This window comes from Lasiosphaeria miniovina (assembly GCF_030549165.1).
Source record: "Lasiosphaeria miniovina strain SMH2392-1A chromosome Unknown B0T26scaffold_2, whole genome shotgun sequence".
In the NCBI taxonomy this organism is placed as follows: domain Eukaryota; kingdom Fungi; phylum Ascomycota; class Sordariomycetes; order Sordariales; family Lasiosphaeriaceae; genus Lasiosphaeria; species Lasiosphaeria miniovina.
In genome coordinates this window covers 1,708,040-1,728,567 of record NW_026848221.1, presented here as the reverse complement: position 1 = coordinate 1,728,567, position 20,528 = coordinate 1,708,040, and the positions used below count along the sequence as shown (strand labels likewise).

At 54.1% G+C, this 20,528-nt stretch overlaps 5 protein-coding genes across 5 annotated transcripts; all 5 read right to left on the bottom strand.

Annotated features, from left to right (window-relative positions):
- Positions 1-181: 181 nt before the first annotated feature.
- Positions 182-1,046, bottom strand: B0T26DRAFT_123307 (uncharacterized protein). The gene is made up of 3 exons (XM_060433332.1): positions 865-1,046; positions 394-752; positions 182-335 (listed from the first exon to the last, which is right to left on the bottom strand). The coding sequence occupies exons 1-3, from the start codon at positions 955-957 to the stop codon at positions 272-274; spliced, it is 516 nt and encodes a 171-aa protein (XP_060300071.1). The 5' UTR covers positions 958-1,046; the 3' UTR covers positions 182-271.
- A 1,773-nt stretch (positions 1,047-2,819) lies between these two features.
- Positions 2,820-4,922, bottom strand: B0T26DRAFT_123299 (uncharacterized protein). The gene is made up of 3 exons (XM_060433331.1): positions 4,761-4,922; positions 4,594-4,641; positions 2,820-4,525 (listed from the first exon to the last, which is right to left on the bottom strand). Exons 2-3 carry the CDS (start codon positions 4,610-4,612, stop codon positions 2,937-2,939), a joined length of 1,608 nt encoding a protein of 535 aa, XP_060300070.1. The 5' UTR covers positions 4,613-4,641; positions 4,761-4,922; the 3' UTR covers positions 2,820-2,936.
- Positions 4,923-8,591: 3,669 nt separating this feature from the next.
- B0T26DRAFT_693516 (Sec8 exocyst complex component-specific domain-containing protein) lies at positions 8,592-11,549 on the bottom strand. Its single transcript, XM_060441202.1, has one exon. The coding sequence runs from the start codon at positions 11,281-11,283 to the stop codon at positions 8,671-8,673; it is 2,613 nt and encodes an 870-aa protein (XP_060300069.1). The 5' UTR covers positions 11,284-11,549; the 3' UTR covers positions 8,592-8,670.
- A 175-nt stretch (positions 11,550-11,724) lies between these two features.
- On the bottom strand, positions 11,725-13,057 carry B0T26DRAFT_799284 (uncharacterized protein; the record flags this gene model as incomplete). The annotated part of the gene is made up of 4 exons (XM_060446970.1): positions 11,725-12,229; positions 12,371-12,423; positions 12,583-12,603; positions 12,780-13,057. The coding sequence occupies 4 exons, from the start codon at positions 13,055-13,057 to the stop codon at positions 12,123-12,125; spliced, it is 459 nt and encodes a 152-aa protein (XP_060300068.1). The 3' UTR covers positions 11,725-12,122.
- Positions 13,058-17,383: 4,326 nt separating this feature from the next.
- On the bottom strand, positions 17,384-19,610 carry B0T26DRAFT_799282 (uncharacterized protein). The gene is made up of 3 exons (XM_060446969.1): positions 19,155-19,610; positions 18,534-19,078; positions 17,384-18,451 (listed from the first exon to the last, which is right to left on the bottom strand). Exons 1-3 carry the CDS (start codon positions 19,496-19,498, stop codon positions 17,745-17,747), a joined length of 1,596 nt encoding a protein of 531 aa, XP_060300067.1. The 5' UTR covers positions 19,499-19,610; the 3' UTR covers positions 17,384-17,744.
- Between the last annotated feature and the right edge of the window lie 918 nt (positions 19,611-20,528).

Sequence of the window (20,528 nt, the reverse complement as noted above, 5' to 3'; positions counted from 1 at the left end):
GGAGCCCGCTTCGTGCCTCTGCGCCTGTGCATGTGTGCATCAACACGCGATTGCAAAACCGAAGCAGAGGCTAAACCCTTGCGTGCGTGCATGAGAACACCAAACGGGGGTCTGTTTAGTGTGTGTGGGTATGAGTATGTGTGTGAATGTGTGTGTGTTAGATAGTCTGAGAAGCGAAACAAACCAGAGCCCGCGAACCCTTCGCGAAAAAGAACCGACAACTTGCCCCCCCCGCCTGAATACTCTCTGCCTCCAGTCTAGGCCGCCACCCTCACAGAGCCAAGTTGTAGGCGTATTCGTCCTCCATGTTCTGGCTGATCCATAGCACGACGGAGCTATAGGAGATAGCGAAAGTCAGTCAGGGCTTCTGCAGTAGCAAGAGTGTCAACGCACCTTAGCCCGACCAGGGCATTCGCGACCACGTTCTCGACACCCATGCGGAGCATGGGCCAGGGGACATTGGGGACGACGTATTTCAGGACGAAGACGGTGACGCCGCCGGCCATGCCGCCGGCGAGGGCGGCGAAGCCGAGGAAGAGGACGACGCGGGCCTTCCAGGCGACGCCCGACCCCGAGTAGCTGAAGCTGTCGGCCGACAGCCGCGTCTTCTCGACGCTGTTGATGATGAGCATGCCCAGGCTGCTGAAGATGAACGGCAGCCAGTCGACAAACGTGACGTGCACCGTCGACCCATTGAGCGGGCTCTTGGACCAGACCGCGCTGTCGAGCAGCACGTAGAAGGCGAGTGAGAACTGGTTTCGGGGAAGGCGTTAGCAAGCTGCGGCGCAGGACGGCATCGCAAACCGCCAGTCCCACTTCCCAGCTGCATCATGACCGCGGCGAGATGGGTAGTAGTCAACTCACCAAACCGCCCGCGCTGTAGACGCCGGCGTTGCGCGCCCACACGCTGTTCAGCCACTCGGGCTTCCTGAACTTCCAGAGGCGGTCTTCCGACATGGCTGCGACGCGATGTTTCCTTTTAGCAGCACTACCCAGAGATTGGGTTCGTTCGTGTGTCGCAAGCGCCGCGATTATCAAAACTCCGTGATAGCTCGACGGCTCGGTTGCCTAGGACGGAAAAGAAGGGGGGCGGGTGGGATTGCCGTTTGTCGTGTCGGCACGGCCGGGTCTCCGAATGCGGGCACGTTCGGGCAGTGGAGTGAAGCGTGTGCGTAGTTGGGTCTCGGGGCTTCGGTGGTGTAGGTCGGCGGACGATGGATACAGGGCGGAGGTAGACAGGGAGAGATTGAGAGAGATCGAGGCGTGGCAGGAGGTGAGGCTGGAGATGACGACGTCGGAGCATGCGCACGGCCACCAACTCATCCCCACTGCTGCTGGCTGGGATCCGCATCTGCCGCCTGCCCCGCCGCCTTGTCTCGTGGCACGTGACACCCCGTTCTTAAACACTCAGTCCCGTCTATCTAATACCAGTTTCATTCCTTTCGGGACGGAATTCGGTTTCTAGAAACCCTCCAAAAACGAGAATTTTAACTCAACTAAAGCCGTGCCACACACATAACCTCATCTTGCTTCATATGTTTGCTAGGGTCGAGAATGGTTGTTGAATCGAGCTGAGTTAGTCTGTGGTGTAAGGAAGCACATCTTGTTAGGGCTTTTACGTACATGTGAACACCATCTCAGACAACTAACCAATCTCAGTCGTCACTCACCCAGCATGTTCTTCAGAACTAAAAAGTATAAGACAGACAGCAATGCTCCCTCATATCACCGTTTTGTCCGTCTTCAGCAAGTCACGCTCCAACTCAACTTCTAACAAGCACAAGTAATCGTATCCGCGCCGGATATCTGTCTATCTATATACCATGGCTTTCACCATTCCATTCTATCCCATTTCTATTTCCATCTCCATTTCCATTTCCATTTCCATTCCCGATCCGATCCGATCCAATGCCAATAAACTCCGTGAATCTGAGCCTGAACCTGGACCCGAACCTCACACAACCCTAGAATGGCTCGGGAAATGTACGTAAAACAGGATAAAAGACAAAACACAAAAACAAGAAGTTAAAAAGGCACCAGGTAAGTGGCAGCAGCAGCAGCCTCATTGCGCCCTTAAACTCCATACCCAGGAACCTACCTACCTACCTATTTACCTAGATAGGCGAGGTAGCAAAAAAGCAAGATATCAAAAAGGCACCCAACCAAGGCCCCGTCCCTTCCCATAATCTCCCAGTCTTTTCTGTTTTCCAGTTCTCTCCAAACCGTGCCGTGAAGATTAGAGAGAGAAAGCGATATTTCGTTGGCGTCGCAACCGCGACAAAAATGTATCTGTTGTGTGTGCTATGCGTTCACCCTCCCGGTAGTATACAACTCCGGAAGCCCTTCAAGAAATGCATGTACAGGGGTAGGTCGTCAGACATGGCTTGGACTTTTCATAGCTGAACAAAGCCAGCCAGCCAGCCACATTCCCTAGCACCCCCAACACATCACAAGCTTCCTCGCCTCCTCCCCGGAATCAAAAAGCAGAAGAAAAACGGCTAGATGTAAATCGAAAAGCCCATTAGACAATAGACCAATCATGTTGTTACAGCAGAATAAAAAAAGCATATGCACTCCGTGTGCTTTCCCTCTAGTGTATGGTTCGAAGGCCGTGCAACAAGCTCCCCTTCCCCCCAATAAAGAAGAATTCCCCACCGCTGAGAGCAGATAAAAGGCTGAATAGAAAGGTAAAATTATGTGCATGGCCTCCCATTTTGGCACCCAGCTGGCGACAAAAGGATGCCCGGAAAGATAAACAAAGGAGGATGACGCCGTAGCCAGATATGCCGGATGCTTGCCACACGTAAAAACTCGAAGTGGTTGAGAGAGAAGGAAGCCGCCCAAAACGCCGTATTCGATGCCGCATCATTTGTTGTAGTAGCCCAGAGAAGCTTGACTCGCCCCATAACTCGTCATGTGTGGTCGTTCCGTTTTCTTCAGATCTCAATCGTTTTCATTGTCTCCGCCTCTTCGACTATCACTGGCTGCTTGCCGCTGCCAGTTGACAGTACCACCTTGCCGTTGGCCGCTCCATTTTCTTGTGGTTCCGGCTTGGGTGTGGCCGACAGGTCGTCGCCGTTCGTTAATGCCGCCAGTCTCGGAGCGTTGACGTTCTCTTTGTTGTCTTCGCTGCTCGGCCGCGGGGTTTCAACTTCGACCAACTTCTCACGGATTGTGGCACTGTTGGGAATGGTGACGGCCAGCAACGCAGGCGCTTCTTCCGTTACTCGTGCCAGCGGGCTCGGCTTGCCAAATCCAGGTCGGATGGGGCTCGGGAGCGGCGAGTTGCCGCTGAGGCGCTGCAATGATCGGCCCCGGGGCTCACCGTTGGGCTCTACCGGGCTAGCGTATGGGGAGCTGGGGCCCGTAGGCGACGCCGCTCCCTGAGCACGGGATTTCCGATTATTTGCTGCGCGTCCGTATTTCTGGTCCACCCTCCACCTCAGAATGTCGAAGTAAGCAGGCTCGACGCGGGTCTTCTTAAACTCGCGAAGCTTGAGCTCGCCCGTCTCCTCGTCCACGAACCACCTTCCGCTGCCGAGATCATCCGTTACAAGCGCGAGAAAATGAGCCCAGGATCGAGCAACAACGAATTTGGTGTCGAAGTCGCGGCCAAAGAGAATGACCTGACCCCAGGAACCCTTAGGCCCAGGCGCCAAATCGATGGCCAAGTTGTTGCCACCCCAGTCACGCACCAGAGGAATCCAGCCGGGATGCGCATATACCCTCTGGACAGCGCCAGCAGGAACGCTATCTTGGCGTGCTAGCAAGTCCTGCCGCCAGGTCGTGTTACGAGATGACGTGGACGCCGGGCTCGACGGGGCAGTTCTTGACGACGAGGCCTGGCTGTTTCCGCCGAGGGCCTTGGAGGGAACGGACGGTTTGACAACGGCCGTCTCCATCAGATACTCTTGGTTCACCTTCCGCCAGTTGTCCCACTCCTGCACTATCTCTTCGCAGTCCAGAAGCATAGCCCCGAAGATGATCCCGGTCGGATTGCCACCCCGCTCCTGTCCGTCATGAATCTGCAGAGACTCCCGAACGTCCTGTGGGAGGGAGCAGTCGAGCTGGTGCTCGAGCTCGTTAATGTCGTTGATGGTGCATCCCTCGCAGATCTGGTCCGACAGCTCCGGGTAGTGCTCCTCGGCCCAGTTATCGATCTTGTTCCACGAACTCGAGACCGACGGCGGAGGCGGCAGGCCGTCCTGGAAGGACTGCATGGGTATCTCGCCGGCAGGGCTCTGGGTTTCGAAGCCGTCGATGTTAGCGTTCGACTTTCGCGTGTCAATTGACCTCATGCCGGGCGAGTATGGCCTGCCGGGGCTCATGGGCGTGCTATGCATTGCAGAACCGGCCCCTCCGTACGCTGTGTCGAATCCCGAGTTTGAGAGGCGAGCGGCGTCGTCGTGGTAGCTCGACGTGATGTCGGCGCGGGACTCCGAGGCGCTTGCGACCGAGGTCAAACCCCCGGCTCGACTTAATGGGACATGGCGAGCGGATCTGTGGGGAGAGTCGTAGGTAGAATCTATTCGGGATTCGTCAGCTGGCCAGCACAGAAAGAACGCAAGCCTTATGAGGCGCGATTGAACTGACGTCGGTCGTAGCTGGTCATGGTGTGCCAGAAACTGCGAAATACTGATCCTATTCTGCAAGATTCAAATTAAGTCGACCCGTTAGCCAAAGGATCCAAAACCTCTCGCAAGGAGGGTCGCAAAGCATAGCCAGCGAGGCTTGATGACAGGAGGGGTGTTTCCACGTACGAGTTGGCCATCGTGGGCAGTCAAGGGCAATGATGCCGAGTGTCGAAACTGCGAAAGGGCGAGATCACGGTCGGGGAGATATTGGCGGGTTCGGTTTTAGGGGGTGAGCGGCGGGATTTGGAGGCCAGGTCTCCCGGGCGGGGTTTTCGACGCGCACCTGGCCGACGCGGGTTGCGAGGAAGCGATTGCGAGGACCAGAATGATAGCGGACCGTGAGGCTGGCTCTCGAGCAGGAGAAGAGTGTAAGGTATGGTTGCGTCGCTATGTCGTTCTTGTCCGCTGGTTTCACCCTTGATTGGCGGGCGTGTTTATGTTTGGCTGTGGAATTCTCTAAATGGTCGTGGCGTAACGCCGGGTCAGAACCTGTCGGGCAAGTACAGGCAGCCTCCTTTTTTTTCTCAGGCCAGAAAAATGCTGCAGGCATTGGGGGGGGGGAGGTACGAATACGGTGGAGCGCCGCCTGTACAGTACGTACCACTCGGGTACCTCGCAGGTTTGTGATTGTTGGGCAGCCCTTTGCTCACGTCATGCAGGATCGGAGGCGGGTCTAAGGTGAACTACAGTGACCGATTTTGACCCAGCGCAACCGAGGAAAAAAAGGCAAAATCACAGACAGGAAGGGCAAAACGAGCGTTGCATTCGCATTGATGGCGATGATGTATTTCACAGGAGGATGCTGAAGAAGAAAAAGAGAACGAACGTCGGGGAGTTGGTGGGGAGTAATTTCAGACGAGGGTTCCAATGTTGGAAGCCTTCCAAGGTTCTCCCTCTCCCGCCCTGGAAAGAGCCGACCAATTGGCTCGTCGACATCCGATCCCATCGCCTGGCAACCTTTACCGCGGAGCCAGACAGGTGCCTGCGGGTCCCAGTAGCAGTTGGATTGCATTCTCGGGCGTTGAACACGTGAATAGCGAGTGTCCACAGCACGTCAAGCACTGGCTCTCAGTGGGCCGAAGCCATTTGGACGGCTAGGCCCGGGCGTAGGCGCAGCACCAAGAGAAAAGAGCGGGCTGCCAGTACGACTTGGCTGCGCGTTAGCCCGGCACTTGTGCCAGCAGCATATTTGCCCGTGCATTGAAGTTGCTCTCTAGCTAGGCAATCTCGCGGCCGTGACCAAGCTTTTGTCTCCCGTCCCTCGACAAGGAAAAAGAGACAGACGTCACGTCACTTGCCATTTTCCAAGGTTTCGCTTCTTCCCCCCCCCGCCTCTTGTCTGGCAAGGGAAGGGATATTGCAGGCAGCGAAGGCCTGTTATATATCTCGGTAGTTACCCCTTAATCGAAACCGTCTCACATGTATTTTTCTGCGGGTTGATGCCAGCATGGTGTCTAATCCCGTACACAACTTGCAAATGGAGCCTGTCTCCGACGGCAGCGGGCACACCTCAGTGTCTGTCTCTGCTGCCCCCACCCCTGAACTGAAAAGAATCAGGGGTGTTGAACGGGGTTCAGCGAATACGGATTCCCACGTACGGAGTAACGTATACGGAGTGATCCCCCCCCTTTAATATTCGATTTTCCTTCTCAACTCAACTCGTCCAAAACTGGAAAACCTCGCCGCAGCTCCCTTTGACAAGCGGGAACCAGCATCCATGGAACGAGGCGCTGCTGGCAGCCCTGGTGGGTTTGGTTTGGGGGAAGAGACTGATTAATAGACCTGGATTTGCCACCCGCGGACTTAATTGCAACATGCTCCGACATGAAACAGTCCGGCCTTTCATTTTCAGCTGGCAAGGCCCGCTGGGCCACCGGGATTCTTGAACACCAAGACAGACAACACACCTGAAATCTACAGCCAGTGCCTCACCCTTACATAGGGTAGTTTCGAGGGAGTTGGTTCAGGTTAGCTGCCGTGCAACGCATTAAATCAATGAATGAACAAAATGATGTTTCCGTTGGTATTTCTTCCACTTGCTCGCTTGCTTCCTTCTATCTATCCCTCCGACAGCTCTGAAATGGTTATTTACGTAGGATCTAGCTCATCATCGTGTTTGTTCCCTTGCGCCGCATCCCCTCCATACTATTACGACCAACCAACCCCAACTAACACAGCCGCCTGCTTCCCAACTACCTACTTCTCCTTGGCTTCTTCTTTGGTACTTCTTGCGTCTGATTTCATGTACAATCCAATCCCTGAATGTTAGTTGGCGTGGTACTTTCCAAGATCCAAATGGCCTTAGCACCTTACGGCTCGCCGTAACGGTTTTTCCCCCAAGGGAGGTAATAGAGGTATTTGAATCCCTATTTTGGAATCCTAGAGGTCTATTCCTTCTTAGAAATCCTATCAACGACCTTTGAAAGCCTGGCCGGATCATTTGTTATTTTCTTTTCCTTTCTAAGTACACGCCAACAAACATTCAGGGATTGGATTGTAAAAGTGTATAAAATACCAAACGGGTATCTATCCATACCATGATCTCCTTTCGAGTTGCAGCAGGCAGTTTGCAGCAGCTCGTAACAAACAACTTGCAGATTGGTAGAAAACGGTGATGTTGTACATACAGCACCGCCACACCCACATCGGGGCATGATGATCACGGAGGAGCCTGTCCGCGCAACCGCAACTGAACTGGGCGGGGGAAAAAACATGGAAATTCGCCTCTTCTCCTTTTACTATGCACGGGAATAAAGGCCAGCGGACAGGCGACCACACAGACCGACCGCAGGAAGTTATCGCCACCGCGGTCAGCGGCAGCCTGCGGCGTCAGGCCGGCCAGCCTCTGTGGCCGCGTCTATCGTCCGTCTGTTTAGTTGAGACGGTGAGAGGTTCGTTGTTGTGGCTCGTTGTTGTTCGTAGGACAAGTCAACTTAGGTTTGACAGCCCATTTGGCAAACAGACGCAACAGACGCACTGATCGCAGTGCAGTGCAGTACACTGCAGCAATAGCTACATCACGACGGGAGACATGGGATCACAATGACGTCCCATTGAGGACGCATGGCTGTTAGAGCAACCCTATTGTCTCTCCCATTGGCTCCCAAATTACTCGTCTACTTGCGCAGACTCCATAGGCACACACTCACTCTCTCTCTCTCAGGTCGAGGTTGACCGGCGTTTGCGCTCGGTAACACTGCCGCCATGCACGCAGCAAACTCCAGACTCCTGCAAACCCCCAAAAGCTTTTCCAAACCCTGACACATATGATGCAGTCATGTTGCCGTCACTAGTGTTGCCACATGTGCTCGCTCAGATTAAGGAGCTTATCCGCCATCTGGCGCTTCGCAGCAGCGCCAACGCCTCTCTCTGGGTCCGCCAGCTGTTCGCTGTAGCAGAGCTCCATTAGCGCCTTGAGCTCGTCGTACGTGAACCGGTTGTTGTCCCTCGAGGCCGCCCCGCGGGCCGCCCCCTCGTCGTCGGGCGACGGCGTCACCGGCTGGCTCGCTGCGTCGTCCTTGGCCTTCTCGACGATGGCGTCGGGGCCCTTGTCGAACAGCTCAAAGTAGTTTGCCGCGCGGACCAGGTCGACCCCTTCTTCGATGTTCTTGAGGTTTTGCTGTAGCACGAGGATATTGAGCTGCATGCGGCCACACCCCTTTGCGTTCATGGGCGCTACCATGGACGCGTTCCCAATGAGGTACCTGTTGATGAGCAGCCCTAGTCCCGTGCGCACAAAGGCAACCTCCCGCTCCCGCAAGAAGCGTGTGATGATCTCGTCATAAGCCACCATCTCGGCGTTGAGCGAGAGGATCTGCGGGTCCGGCTCATTCACTTCCTGGTCCAAAAGATACGGCGCCGTCTGCGGCGACAGGGCCGTGTGCAGTGACTGCACGATACGACAACGCACTTCCATGTGAAGAGTGCGTAAGGCGGTTGCGGCGAGCTGTTCGTACGACGAGAAAATGCCGTCAAACGACCTGTATCATGGATTAGCTCTCGTCTTACAGCGGCAGAGCACTAAATCACGGGGGCCTCACTGGACAGTCTCCTGGGTCATCGGGAGATGCACGGGCCCTTCCTCGGCCGTGGCCTTGCTCGGGTCGTTCAGTAGCGTCCATCGCTTCTTCTCGGGCTTTGGTAGGGTCGATCTAGATGAATCTGTCTCATTCCTTGTGATGTGCCGCAGCCCGAGAATCTTGACCGACAGCCATTTCATGCTGGTATATAGCAGACAAAGCGACGAGATTGTATCGCGGTCTTGGATGATGTCGCTGACCTCGAGCTTCGTCTCGTTAGTCTGCTCTATCAATAGACTGGCTTCTTGCTCAAGCAACTCGAGGTTGCTGTGGTCTGATTTCCACAACTTCTGCGTGGTCTCGTTGATCTCTCCAGGCTCCAGCGCCATGACGGCGGATGCTCGCAGAGCCTGAGCACTGGAAGACTCCTCCTGTGTTTTTGTGACGAGAGCCTTGTACCAACTAAAGCACCTATCATAATACCGAAGCATTTGCGTGATGATGAGCGAGCTTAGTGCTTGGTCATGAGGTATAGTGCCCAGCATCCTGCAAAATGCCGTGACAACAGTGAAGAAGGCTGTTGTTCCCCGGAAGACTGGCCGCTTGGCCACCTGGGCCCAGTCGGGGTCTTGTTGGAATGCATCGGCCTCTCCAAAGACAGTATCGCTAAGCTTCCCAAGAGTCTCGTCGAGCTGTGGCTGGAATACATTGACGAGGAAGTTGTCGAGGAACGACGTCAATGTGCTTGTCGCTAGATCTGACCCGGGCGGGACTATGTTCTTAAGACGCTGAAGGAAGACGAGGGTGGGCGGTAGGAGCAGACTCATGTTGAAGACACTGGGTTCCACAAGAGACTTGTACGTCCCACGCGCCTGTTGATTGTTGCCCGATCCAGGACCCGTGCTTTTTCTAGCTGTCACGGGGTCGGATCTCGGCACGATCAGGGACGCCTTCTTATCTTTACGAGTCGAATTGGACGTCAGACCTGGAACGGCCGCTCGGATGATGCTGTCTAGGGCTTCGTATTCCGTCACCATCTCGGCTGACTTGGAGTCGGCCTCTGAGAATTTGAAGAGACTATCCCGGCCTGCGTCGGTCCTCCCGTTCACGCCCGCGCCAGGCCTCGGGGAGGAGCGAAACTGGTAGACATCTGCGTCGGTCGTGACGTAGTTGTGCAAGAGGGACCGGATCTCGTTTTGGTAGAGATTCCAGAGCTCCTTGAAGCTTCCCAGCAGAGTGCTGTTGTTGCCGGCTCCCTCGCGGCGTATCAATGCCCTGATGGACTCGTGGAGGACGCGGTGGCCCTCGGCAATGGCTTCGAACTTTCCGAACAGCGTCCAGAGCAGGTCGTATATGACGTCTGCTCTCATCTGAGTTTCGCGATGGCCGTACATGTGGAGACCGCCGGAGGCGGAAGAGCCGCCCCTTAGCGAGCTGGGGTGCTTCTGGTCAATGTCGTTGATTGTCTCGTTGACGACGGTGAACAGCTCGACAGGAAGCCTCTGCTTGAGCGTGTCTACCGCGCCCTCTAGCCTTCCCAGCTTGTTCAGGGCCTCCACGACCAGGGTTACGTAGGAGAAGGTGTCCGCTTCGGGATTCTTCTGCGGGTCTTCAATGGCGGGCCGCTCCCAGTCAACAGACTCCAGGGTGGCGTAAAAGGGGGCGACGGTGAGAGATTCTCCATAGGCGTCGTTCAAGACACCCTGGCTCTTGGCGAGGTTCTGCCACCGTTCCTGGCAGTAGGGTGATTTGAGGTACAGATGCTCGTGGAGCTCCTCAATCAGGATGTCCATGATGGCGGTCTCCTGGTTGGCCAAGTAGCTACGCAAGTCAGTCAGCGCGCCGATGCCGTCCAGCTCGGGTTTTCTGAGCTTCCGCAGGGCATTATGCAGCACCTCGATGGCGGACAGGAAGCGCTTCTCGGATATCCTGGCTTCGAGCTGATCGGGCACAGCCCGTAGATCGTCTAGCTCGTTGAGGGTCTGCAGCACTTCGTCGTACATGCGCGAGGTGGTGTGCAGCTTCTTGAGCTCTGGGTCCGTAGTGCACAAGGCCGTCTTGGACGAGGCCAGGGACTCCTTCAGAGCGCGGACCTTCTTCTGGGAAGCCTGGATGCTGCCCTGGATCTTGTGGAACGTGCCGATGGAGCTGTTGAAGCCCTGGTGGTAGTCGTGCACGATGTTCTTGAGCGAGTCCTGGAGGTACTTGTGCGTCTTCTGGAAGGTGCGGTACTCGTGGGCGCGGCCGACGGAGCTGGTGTCCAGCAGCTGCAGGGCCAGCTGGACGGGGATGCAGTCGGTCTCGCACATAGCGGGCCAGTCGCGCTTGATCAGCTCGAGCACCTTTGCAATCTCTCGCTCGGCGTTGGACTCGAAGCCGCGCTGGGGGGCGGGTCGTGCATTCCGAGCGGCGGGCGGAGGGCGCGAGGCGGCCTGGCGGGGCGGGACATATCGGTCGCCGGCGCTGCCGTAGCCTTCGCCGAAGGGGTCGTAGTCGTCGCTCGGGCGGTCTTGCCGCTGCCGCCGTGGCTGCTGCTGTTGCAGCTGTTGGGGTTGCTGCTGTTGTGGCTCCTGTTCGTCAAGGTTCCCGTAGCCGCCGTTGCGCATTGGCGGAGCGCGCCGGTTGGCCATCTTGACTCGAGGATCGAGGATCGAGGATCAAGGATCGAAAGGAGGCTGTCGAACCGCGGGGCGCTTCGACATGGCTGGGCCGAATGCGCAAGAGCAATTCAATTGGTCCTCTCAAGTCGATATGATGCGAAATGCCGAATTTGGGCTGACGAAGCCCGAGACTCGAGACAGGTTGGTTGTGTGTGCGGTGTAAGTGGGTGCTCCCGGGCTCCCGACGACCATCACCACACTATCGGGTAGTTTTAACTTGCCAGGAGGTGGGCCTGTTTCGCGAAGCTCATGCAACGGCAAGCAGCTGGACTGTGTTGATTATGGGGGTCCACACACTGTACGGGTAAAAGTGGGCGGTCAATGCGGAGTTCTGTGAACACAGTGTCTGAGCGCACTGTATCTCTTGGCGACGACGACTTACAGCGCAATACCGTAAGGCAACTAACCTAAGGGCAAGATCACAGCCATGTCGAGCGAATAAAGGGCCTATGATACAATGTTGTTCAAATTTACAACAACTAGTTTAGGTTTTCTACTGAGAATAAAAACCCAATATTTTCTCACGAATCTACCTACCTAGTACTATTCGGATCCGGTCGAGAACCTAGGACTGGAACTAAGGTAGCTGTCACTGCACCAACGGCATGTCAATATTTACTATCAACCCCAGGGTTTGCAGGTACTGCTTTCCTGGCAGCATTTGTCTCAATAAATAACCACCACCTCATCGTGACTATCCGTGTGTTTTCCCTGATCAGGGCCAGTGGGGCGCAGCAATACCTCGTCCAGGGCTGGTGATGTGCACTTTTCGTCGAGCTTTTCCAACTCACCGACCAGGCCCTCCGAGGTCATCCTGGTGTCTGTATCGACAACCAACAAATGGGTCTGTGATGCCTGATTGCGCCATGGAGAGTGCAATCTGGGGTCACGTGACATGACACGTGTAATTTGATACCTAGGTACATAGATTAGCAGGGCCTAGCCCTGGGCGCTCGGGCCTCGCTCACATTGGTGGGCTGCCCCACCAAGGATCTCCAACAAATCCTTGGCGGGGCAGGGCTTCCGAGCTTCCTTTCATCATCATCTTTTTACCTACCTTTCACGTATTGCACACGCATTCCGCGATTTAGGTTGTGATCACCCTTCAGTCTGGGTCACGTTGAGAAGGTCGTGGATGTATTGGGTTGCTTCCGGGCTTCCGGGTGATGGCGCAAAATCTGGAACCACTGCAGCGAACTGGTTAGACTTGGTCTAATTAAGGCTTTGGTGTATTGACTGGATGTGCACACAGGGCGCTACAAAACTCACCTGGTCGAGTTCGGGGTGCACCTTTTATCGTGTGAGGTGGATTGGGCGTGCCGATGTCAGTCTAAAAAAGCCGGCTCGAATAGCCCTGCATCGAGGTTGTATGCGAGGCGGCCCTTATCTGTCGGAACTCGTCGAGAAACTCCTTGCCACCGAGGAGCCAAGTGGTGAACTTGGGAAAGAAGCAGCCCAGAGCCTACATGTCGGTGTCCTTCCGGATCTCCTTCCAATCATCTGGCGACACGTAATCGTTCAGGCCGTTGACATGGTTATTTTCGCGCTGGTGCCGCACTAGCAGCCCAAACCCCGCCAGCGCGAGCTCGCCCGACACGTGGTTGTCCGCCTCCTCGCTGGACTTGCCATCCCTGAACCAGAGTATGTTTTCGGGTTGCCTGTCTCCGTGCCGCGAGTACGGCCGCCCGCCGGCCAGAGACCAACGGGCCCGTGGGCTCGGCGCCCTCTTCGTCGGGTCGTGCATCTACTTCAGAGCCCTGGTGATACTAAGGCACTACTTGGACACCCATCTGACCAGCCTGGCACTGCTCCTCTACTGCAGCGGCCCCAGAAACCCAGTAGTCGGCCAAGTGACGTTCCGTCCAGGGAAAGACCAGATGATGGGAATCATACCCACCGTCGCTGAAGGCAGCTAGAAGCCTGACGACGTGGGGTTGCCCGTAAAACACGCGGAGCACCGTGTCCCCTAGTCCCTTGAATGCCGATTCGTCCTCGAATTCGCTGAGCTACTTGATGGCAAACGTGTGCGAAAGACCAAGCATCTGATTGTTTCGTTTTCCGGTGTGCCGCGGATCGGATCGGATCGGGTCTCTACAGACCACAAGGCCGGAAGCTTCCAAAACAAGATGTCTTGTACCACTCAGGCAAAGAAGAGACAAGCCACGGCTATTCCCGCCTGGTTTTGGTGACGCAGTAAGGAAAGAACATTATTTAAAAGAAAAATTACAATATGTTGGGGCGAAAACAGGAAGGGCACGTATCTACCTATTTACCTTGGTTCTAACTAGGCACCTAGCTTATCTGCCTAGGCACCTAAGCGTCTACCTAAACTTGACCAGAATCGTCTCCTCCCGAGACGGAGAAGCAGCAACAACAGCAGCGCAGTAACCCCTTTTTATCCCCGCCCTGAACCTGCCCCATCTGCTCCTCTCAGTCGACCTCGTATCACCTAGCAAGGGCGCCACCACCACACCCTGGAGCGCGTTGGTCGAGCCCTGGAGGCCCTCTGATGTCCTAGCCGTCGTTTCTAACGGAAACTCGAGACTCTCGAGTGTCGAGGCCAAGCCAGACGGATGAGGCGGCGAGAGAGTTGGTGGATACGATGGATCCTGTTTGCCCTAGTTGTTCCTGCCATGTCCGAGTGCTTCAACACTAGCATCTTGATCCGCAATGGGCAATTGAAAGATTTTTTCCTGGGTACTTTGATGTTAGCCACGTGGGCTTCTCAACTGGTTGCCACCTAGAGCCGTTTTTGGACCGGAGAATGTTTTCTGGCTTGATATCTCCGTGCCGCGCAAAGAGCTGCTCCTGTGTCCGGGGTTCTAGCGTGTTTGGCTCTTGCGCTGGATTGTGCATTTAGTCTAGAGCCTTGACGATGCCAAGGCATTGCTCAGAAACCCACCGGACGAGCCTGACGCTCATCTGCGGTGCCGCTGGAACAGCGGCCCAGTAGGCCAACAGGTCGCCATCCGCCTAGGGGAAGATCAAACACCACTTGCCTCTGTGGCTGCAGGTGGCCAGAAGATCGATTACGTGGGGACGACCGCGCAGGGCGCGAAGCATCATTACTTCATTCTCGAAATCCTCTTTCTTCTTGGTGGTGAGAACCTTGATGGCAAAGGTGCGAGGGCCGGAAGCTGGCATCTTGTCTGGGTGTGAGCAGAGCGTCCTTTACGCGTTGTAAACGAGCGTAGGAGGAAGAGGAGGGGCGGGCGGGATGGAAGAAACCTTTTTTTTGAGATTAGGGCAGATAAACCCTCCACTGGTTATTTTCAAAACTGTCGTGATCACGTGGCTCATATTCGTCCCTGTAAGACGTGGAGTTGATCCTGACTCTGTGGTCGTTCCGGGAGAATCCGAGGCAATCGTTATTCTTGCTAGCGTTGAAGGGCAAGGCGGCGTCGTTAATCTCGTTGTCGATGAACTGGAGGATGAAAATTTCCATATTGCAGAGGGCCAAGATTGCAAAGAGGTGTGCACAGGGGCCGAGCTTGTCGGTCAGGCTATCGCTGCATATCTGGCTGGCGTAGTTCTCAATGCTGTGGCGGTGAGGGACGGGGGATTTCGCTAGGAAGCGTTCAAGAATTCCTTTGATATTCTCCCTGGTCAAAGCTTCGGCCAATAGAGCGTTGGGAATGGCGGTCTTGGAGATGAGCTCTTTAACGTCCGGAGGGAAGAATCCGAAGCTGGTCGCCACATTCCGGAGAACCATTCCTACTCGTTCTTGCCCTTCCTTGACGAATGATGCTTTCGCGCAGTCTGCAATCTCAGCTCGAGAGGGGAGTTTGTGTGCAGGACATTTGCGTTTCCTGGGGGGGCTGTAGACGGCTCTTACGTCCTGAAGCCCTCCAACCCAAGGGACTAGAGCTACATCCCGATCAGACTTTGTCAACATGCACCAAGCGAGAATACAAATGTTGGAACATTAAAACTGATTGCGCCGTAGCAAGCTGCCTCCGAGGACTTTCTCTTGCCTCTTTTTGAAAGAGCTGTAATGAGACTGTTGCGTATACGATTACGATCAGCCTTTTCAAGCTCGCGGCAGAAGTCCAACAGAGGGGAAAATGGGGCCAGCAATGTGAGGACGACTGGTCACTGCGCAGCAGCCGGTGCAGCCACCGTTGGGCCAACTTGAAAGGTGGCGCCCCATGATCTTGACAAACACAAGTCGAGTGAGTAAGGTCCCTAGAGAGCTTCTCGAGAAGCCATGGTCTGAAGTAAGCCCCACTTCGTCTGGTTAAGTCTTCCAGACTCAGAGGCGGTTAGCACCGTGTCACGTCATTTGTAATAGCGCGATGGAGCAGCCAGCGGTCACGGTACCGTTGGTTCATCATCATGAGATTGATAAATAACGCTTGCCTTCTGGCTCCTTCCTAGTCATGGAGTGGAGGGTGGGGCTAAGTGGGAAAAACAGCGGGCCAGACTAGAAGTCACCCTCAATTCGTGGGATGAGGACGCCAAGAACAAGGAAATTCTCGAACATGTCAGAGCAGCGGTTGCAGACACTCTCAGAGAGATCTGGGGAGCCCTTCGAGACCGGTACTACTTCTTATTAAGGAGACACCATTTTCTATTCTCCCCTGTCAGCAAAGCTTCCACGGCTAACCCACTCACTCCCAAACAAAAACAACAGGTCATTCCGAGATTGTTGAACACCCTCTGGGCTTTCAAAGACCCGAACTGAAACCTCCCGCCAATATCAGATGTAGGCAAAGCCTCTTGCTATCATTCCAGGCCACAGCTCAATGACTGTCTCTAAAAATTTATGTTGCAGAAGGAGATAAAAGAATTGCAGAAATACGTCAACCACTACCTAACTAGGTATTCAAATTTGCCTAGCCCACCCTTGCGGGCATGATACTGGCTGCAGACCATGGCCGTAGCGGCAGATCAGTGACGAGAGTGTCGGCAGAAATAGACAATAATTAGCCTCGAGGGCCGGTATCTTTATGGAATATTAGTGAGGTTTTTAAATGACCCCGTAGGAAGTCGGCGAAAGGGGATACGAGAGTCAGATACTTCTTTTCAGTAGCTCTCATTCTGCTAGGAATTGCAAGTCGAGGAACTGATCGTGACACCAGCGCCGCCTTTGAGTCAACAACAAATGGAGCGTTGTGTGGACCCTCTCTTTGGGCGTTTGAAACGTGAAATCTACCTTTTTTCATCTCTCACATAGCCCGCCCGTCCCGCGCCTTCCTCACACATCAAGTTTTTAATCTATTTAATGAACAGCTAGGTCCGACGCAGTAGGAAGTGGGTTTAGGATCTGTTATTTTCGGTCGGTCATGTTATGAGTTGATATACGTTGTGCGGCTTTAAAATATCTCTGAGCACCGGACTTCTCATTCGATTATCACCATGCAAACCGCCCGTCTGCCGCCACCTTCACCTTTTCGAGTATATATAAAGCATCCCCGTTTGCGCTTGATCTTGAAACTTTCTCGATCATCACCTCAAAGTTTTTGTTAATAACTCTGTTCACACTCGTGTATACCATACCCAAACGTAATTCAGACTGGGCGGCATCCATCTTCTTTCAACCCACTCTCCAATACCTAGCTAGTCTCAAAGATCTTACAGCAAACCGGTTCTGGGAATGCTCTGGCTTTTTCTAGGGAGGGCACTTTTGTGGGTAGTCAGCTAGTTATGGCAGGTGTTGGGAGATATTGGAGTTTGCAGAAAGAAAGAAAGAAAGAAAGTGCGCCTTCGCTCGGGTTAATGCTAGTGTGGCTGCAGCGCAGGCACGATGGCCGTCGAACCAATACCCCAACTACGCTGCCCCCACCGGGGCCCTGCCTTCTAGGAACCTCCCATATCCTTGCGCCATCCACAGACAGCCCATGCCCCCGCCCTCTTGCAAATGATGCAAGTGGATGAGGGAGAGGCATAATAGGAGGTGTTGAGAACGAATCCAACTTGCGTGTCAATTATTAACCGGCAATCGATTCACTCATACTCATGGTAGGCAGCTGATTACGTCGCTGGTCCATGATGCGGTGTTTTTCTGTTATCATTCTCACACGCCCCGAAAATAATGGGCTAATTAACCAGCCATAGAAAGAAGTGGTTGGGATTATAGACATTTTTTCATGTGATTAGTGTTTGCATACAGACGTTGCATTTACCGGTAGCTGCCTTAAGGTACCTATTTAGGACTTCTGTAGACTTGATCAATTTCTACGGACCCAACCTAGCCAGCTTGTCTGTAATCACTTAACTCCCGAGCACCCTGAAATAACGTCACAGCCAAGACTCGCAACAATGCAAGGCAAATCTGAATCCAGGCCATGTTTGATCGTTACTGATTTTCCTCTCATAATCTAACCTTTTTTGAACGGGGGCTCAACAGCGCAGATAGGAGGGTTTTGATCGTCGCTAGACATCCATTGGGGCAAGTCCTTCCCCTCGTACTCGTCCCACATCATCTGGTACTAGGAGATGGGGTGCAGAACGTGCCAGAGAACGTGCCGGCCGCCATGGGAATGGGTTGCCGCCACGACGCACGTCTTGATGTCGGAGGGCTTGCGCTGGATCCTGTCCGCGCCCGTCTTCAAGTCGCCGTACGGTAGGCCGCGTGTCTTCCGGAGCGACTCGGACCAGGTGTTGTACACAGGGGAGCCGTTGTCCAGAATAGAACGTACGGATTTGAGGAGCGAGTTCGCCGACAGCCACAGCGTTGCTGTCCCTGACTCAGACTTCCACGTGTACTGGTAGATGCATGCATTTCCCTCGCCGCCGTTCCAGAGTTGCATGAGAACAAGCTTGGGCATGAACGCGGCCGCGTGGCCTGCGGCCAAGAGTAGCGGAGGGTGCGCGTGGCGCATAGACATCTTGGGGTGCAGCATCTTTGCCGTTAGAATCAGGTTGTGGAGGTTCTCCCAAGGCGCCGGGGGCTCCAAGGTCTTGGGGGCCGTCAGAGGGCAGAAGCCGTCGAAGAAGTCGATGGCGTCGACAACAAAGGCTGCTGACAGAACCTCGAGAGACTTGCTGGCTCTCGCGAGAGTTTTTCCAAGCCCACGATTCGGAGTTATTACGATTTGCGGCACGATCGACGGGTTAAGATCCCTGTTACTGTCTTGGAACAAGTGCAAGTTCCGGAGACTGACCGGCAAGCCGCGGGAAATCAGGGTTTTGTAGGCTGTATATTCAAATTAGTTGGGGCACATTAGCTCTTGAACTAAATCAGTTAAATAAAATACGAGACCTAATGGCCGTCGCACCTTTCACAAAATCTTGCTGTCGGGCCATGGTGGGGCGCTGCCAGCCTTCGTGGCGAAAGGATACAAGACAGGTGAAGGACTCGAGCAGTTTTCTTAAGGTATCGGGCGCGATCTGCCAATAGAACTGTCGCCGGATTACTAGTTCGTCCACGGCGGGAACCTGTGGCAGCGTCTGAGAGGACTTGAATTGGGGGAGATTGAAGCTGAGCGACATCTCTCTCGTCAGCCGCAACCGCGACGTGAGGGGGATGTAGCTCCGCTGGCCGTTGGACCATGAATGATGAGAGTCGTCTAGGGTAGCCAGACCACGCCGTGCTTTGTGCTCCGTGTATGCCTCCCAGAGGGGATCGGCAAATACATCTCTAACTTCCTGCATCGGATAGACCTCGTCTAGGTGGAAGTCCCTGAATTGGTGTCTACAGTCGCTCGGAGAATATACACCGATGTCTAGGGTAATCCCTTTGCGATAGCTCGGTATGATTTGTGGCCAGTTGGATAAGATGGCTAACAGCCTAAGGATGGCCCTGGTGAAGGTACTGCGGTTTCTGTTGAGCCAGGTAATCAGACCTATTCCATGGGAAACACCACGAGGTCCAGAGCCGTAATTATCTGGTCACTTACTTGCCCATGATAATCTGGGTTTCCTCAAGCCTGCAGGTTTTGCACTTGTAGTTGTCCAACTTGACCCGGAAACTGATGGCCTTGACGTATGTTTGACGCCTCATGGCGCGCTCGGCCTCGCCGTTTCCGACATGGCGGGCAAATTGATTGATGCGCGTCTGGTCAAAGACCAGGTGCTCGAAATTGAACGGCTCGAAGAAATACTGCCATTCCCGGCAAACAGTTGCATATCCGGCGCGCGCCTTCTTGTCGGACCTGAATGTGAAATCGTCCGCGACAATCTCGAGGATCATCAAGCGAAGCTCCGCGGGTAGAACCCCCCAGAGCGCCATCGTCTCGCTCATGAGGAGAGGAAACGATGGGGTGAAGAAATGTGCGAAAGATTGTGATGAAAAGAAGTGGTGAAGGACGCGCAGGGAAGGGACCCGACAGCAGCAGCGAATAGAGTAAAGTAGGTGCCTAATTTTGGTCCGGGAATTCAAGGTTTGAGAAAAAAACGGTTACCTTAAATTTTCGCCACGAGATTTTCATTTAGAGTTGTAACCACTGCAAGCCACCAGGCACCCTCTTACATACATATTTCCTAACCGCCATCATTCATAAAGTGTAGGTAAATGCTTAGAGTTTTTCGGCCCGAAGTTGATCTACAATTGAAATGGTTCAAGTAGCGGTGTGCCTCACGCGAATGAAAGTGTAGGAATCACCAGGGTACCGGTACTGGAAACAGCATGGCGCGCTGCGCGCCGTAAGGTGGTGGTTCAAGTGATGGATTCGTTTGTGTCTGTCTTTTTATCTATCTGAACAGGTGGGCGTAGGCCAATATATATGCATCTGTCAGGCCCGCTCCTCCACAGACGTTGCTGTGGCCAGGAATGCGGAGCCGCATTCCTTGGATCAGCGCGTCATTCCAGTATGTTATTCCAACAGAAAGCTATAAAGGATGAAATATCTCTTCACGACTAAAGGCGCCAGGCCACGATTATTGAGCTACTGTTAAGTGCTAGTAATAATAGAATCTTAATAATAATCTTTATAAACATATACGATATAACGGGTTTCAAAGGTGATACTCCACTAACGTAACGTGAGGCGGATTTCATGGGAAAGTGAATGGCATTCCTAGATATGAGACCGATCTGTGTACAAATACGAACAAATTGAAACCCACCCCTCTTCCAAGCACACAAAATCACAAACTCTTCACACCAACCCCGAATTCAACCACCGCACACCCCAAGAGCAGCCTGACTTAAGCCGCCATGATTCACAACTCGCCCGACACATCATCCGCAACAATAGCATCCGGCACAAACGCATTAGTCTCCTCAAACTCAGACGTCTCCCTAGCTAAGGTCGCCTCGAAGCCAGCTATCT

Coding starts and splice junctions, on each gene's coding strand:
- B0T26DRAFT_799282 (XM_060446969.1), bottom strand. CDS start 19,498: ATGAGCGAGACGATGGCGCTCTGGGGGGTTCTACCCGCGGAGCTTCGC. Junction 19,079..19,154: donor ACCCAGATTATCATGGGCAA/GTAAGTGACCAG, acceptor CTGGCTCAACAG/AAACCGCAGTACCTTCACCA. Junction 18,452..18,533: donor ACAGCAAGATTTTGTGAAAG/GTGCGACGGCCA, acceptor TTGAATATACAG/CCTACAAAACCCTGATTTCC.
- B0T26DRAFT_123307 (XM_060433332.1), bottom strand. CDS start 957: ATGTCGGAAGACCGCCTCTGGAAGTTCAGGAAGCCCGAGTGGCTGAAC. Junction 753..864: donor TCTACAGCGCGGGCGGTTTG/GTGAGTTGACTA, acceptor CCCCGAAACCAG/TTCTCACTCGCCTTCTACGT. Junction 336..393: donor AATGCCCTGGTCGGGCTAAG/GTGCGTTGACAC, acceptor TATCTCCTATAG/CTCCGTCGTGCTATGGATCA.
- B0T26DRAFT_693516 (XM_060441202.1), bottom strand. CDS start 11,283: ATGGCCAACCGGCGCGCTCCGCCAATGCGCAACGGCGGCTACGGGAAC.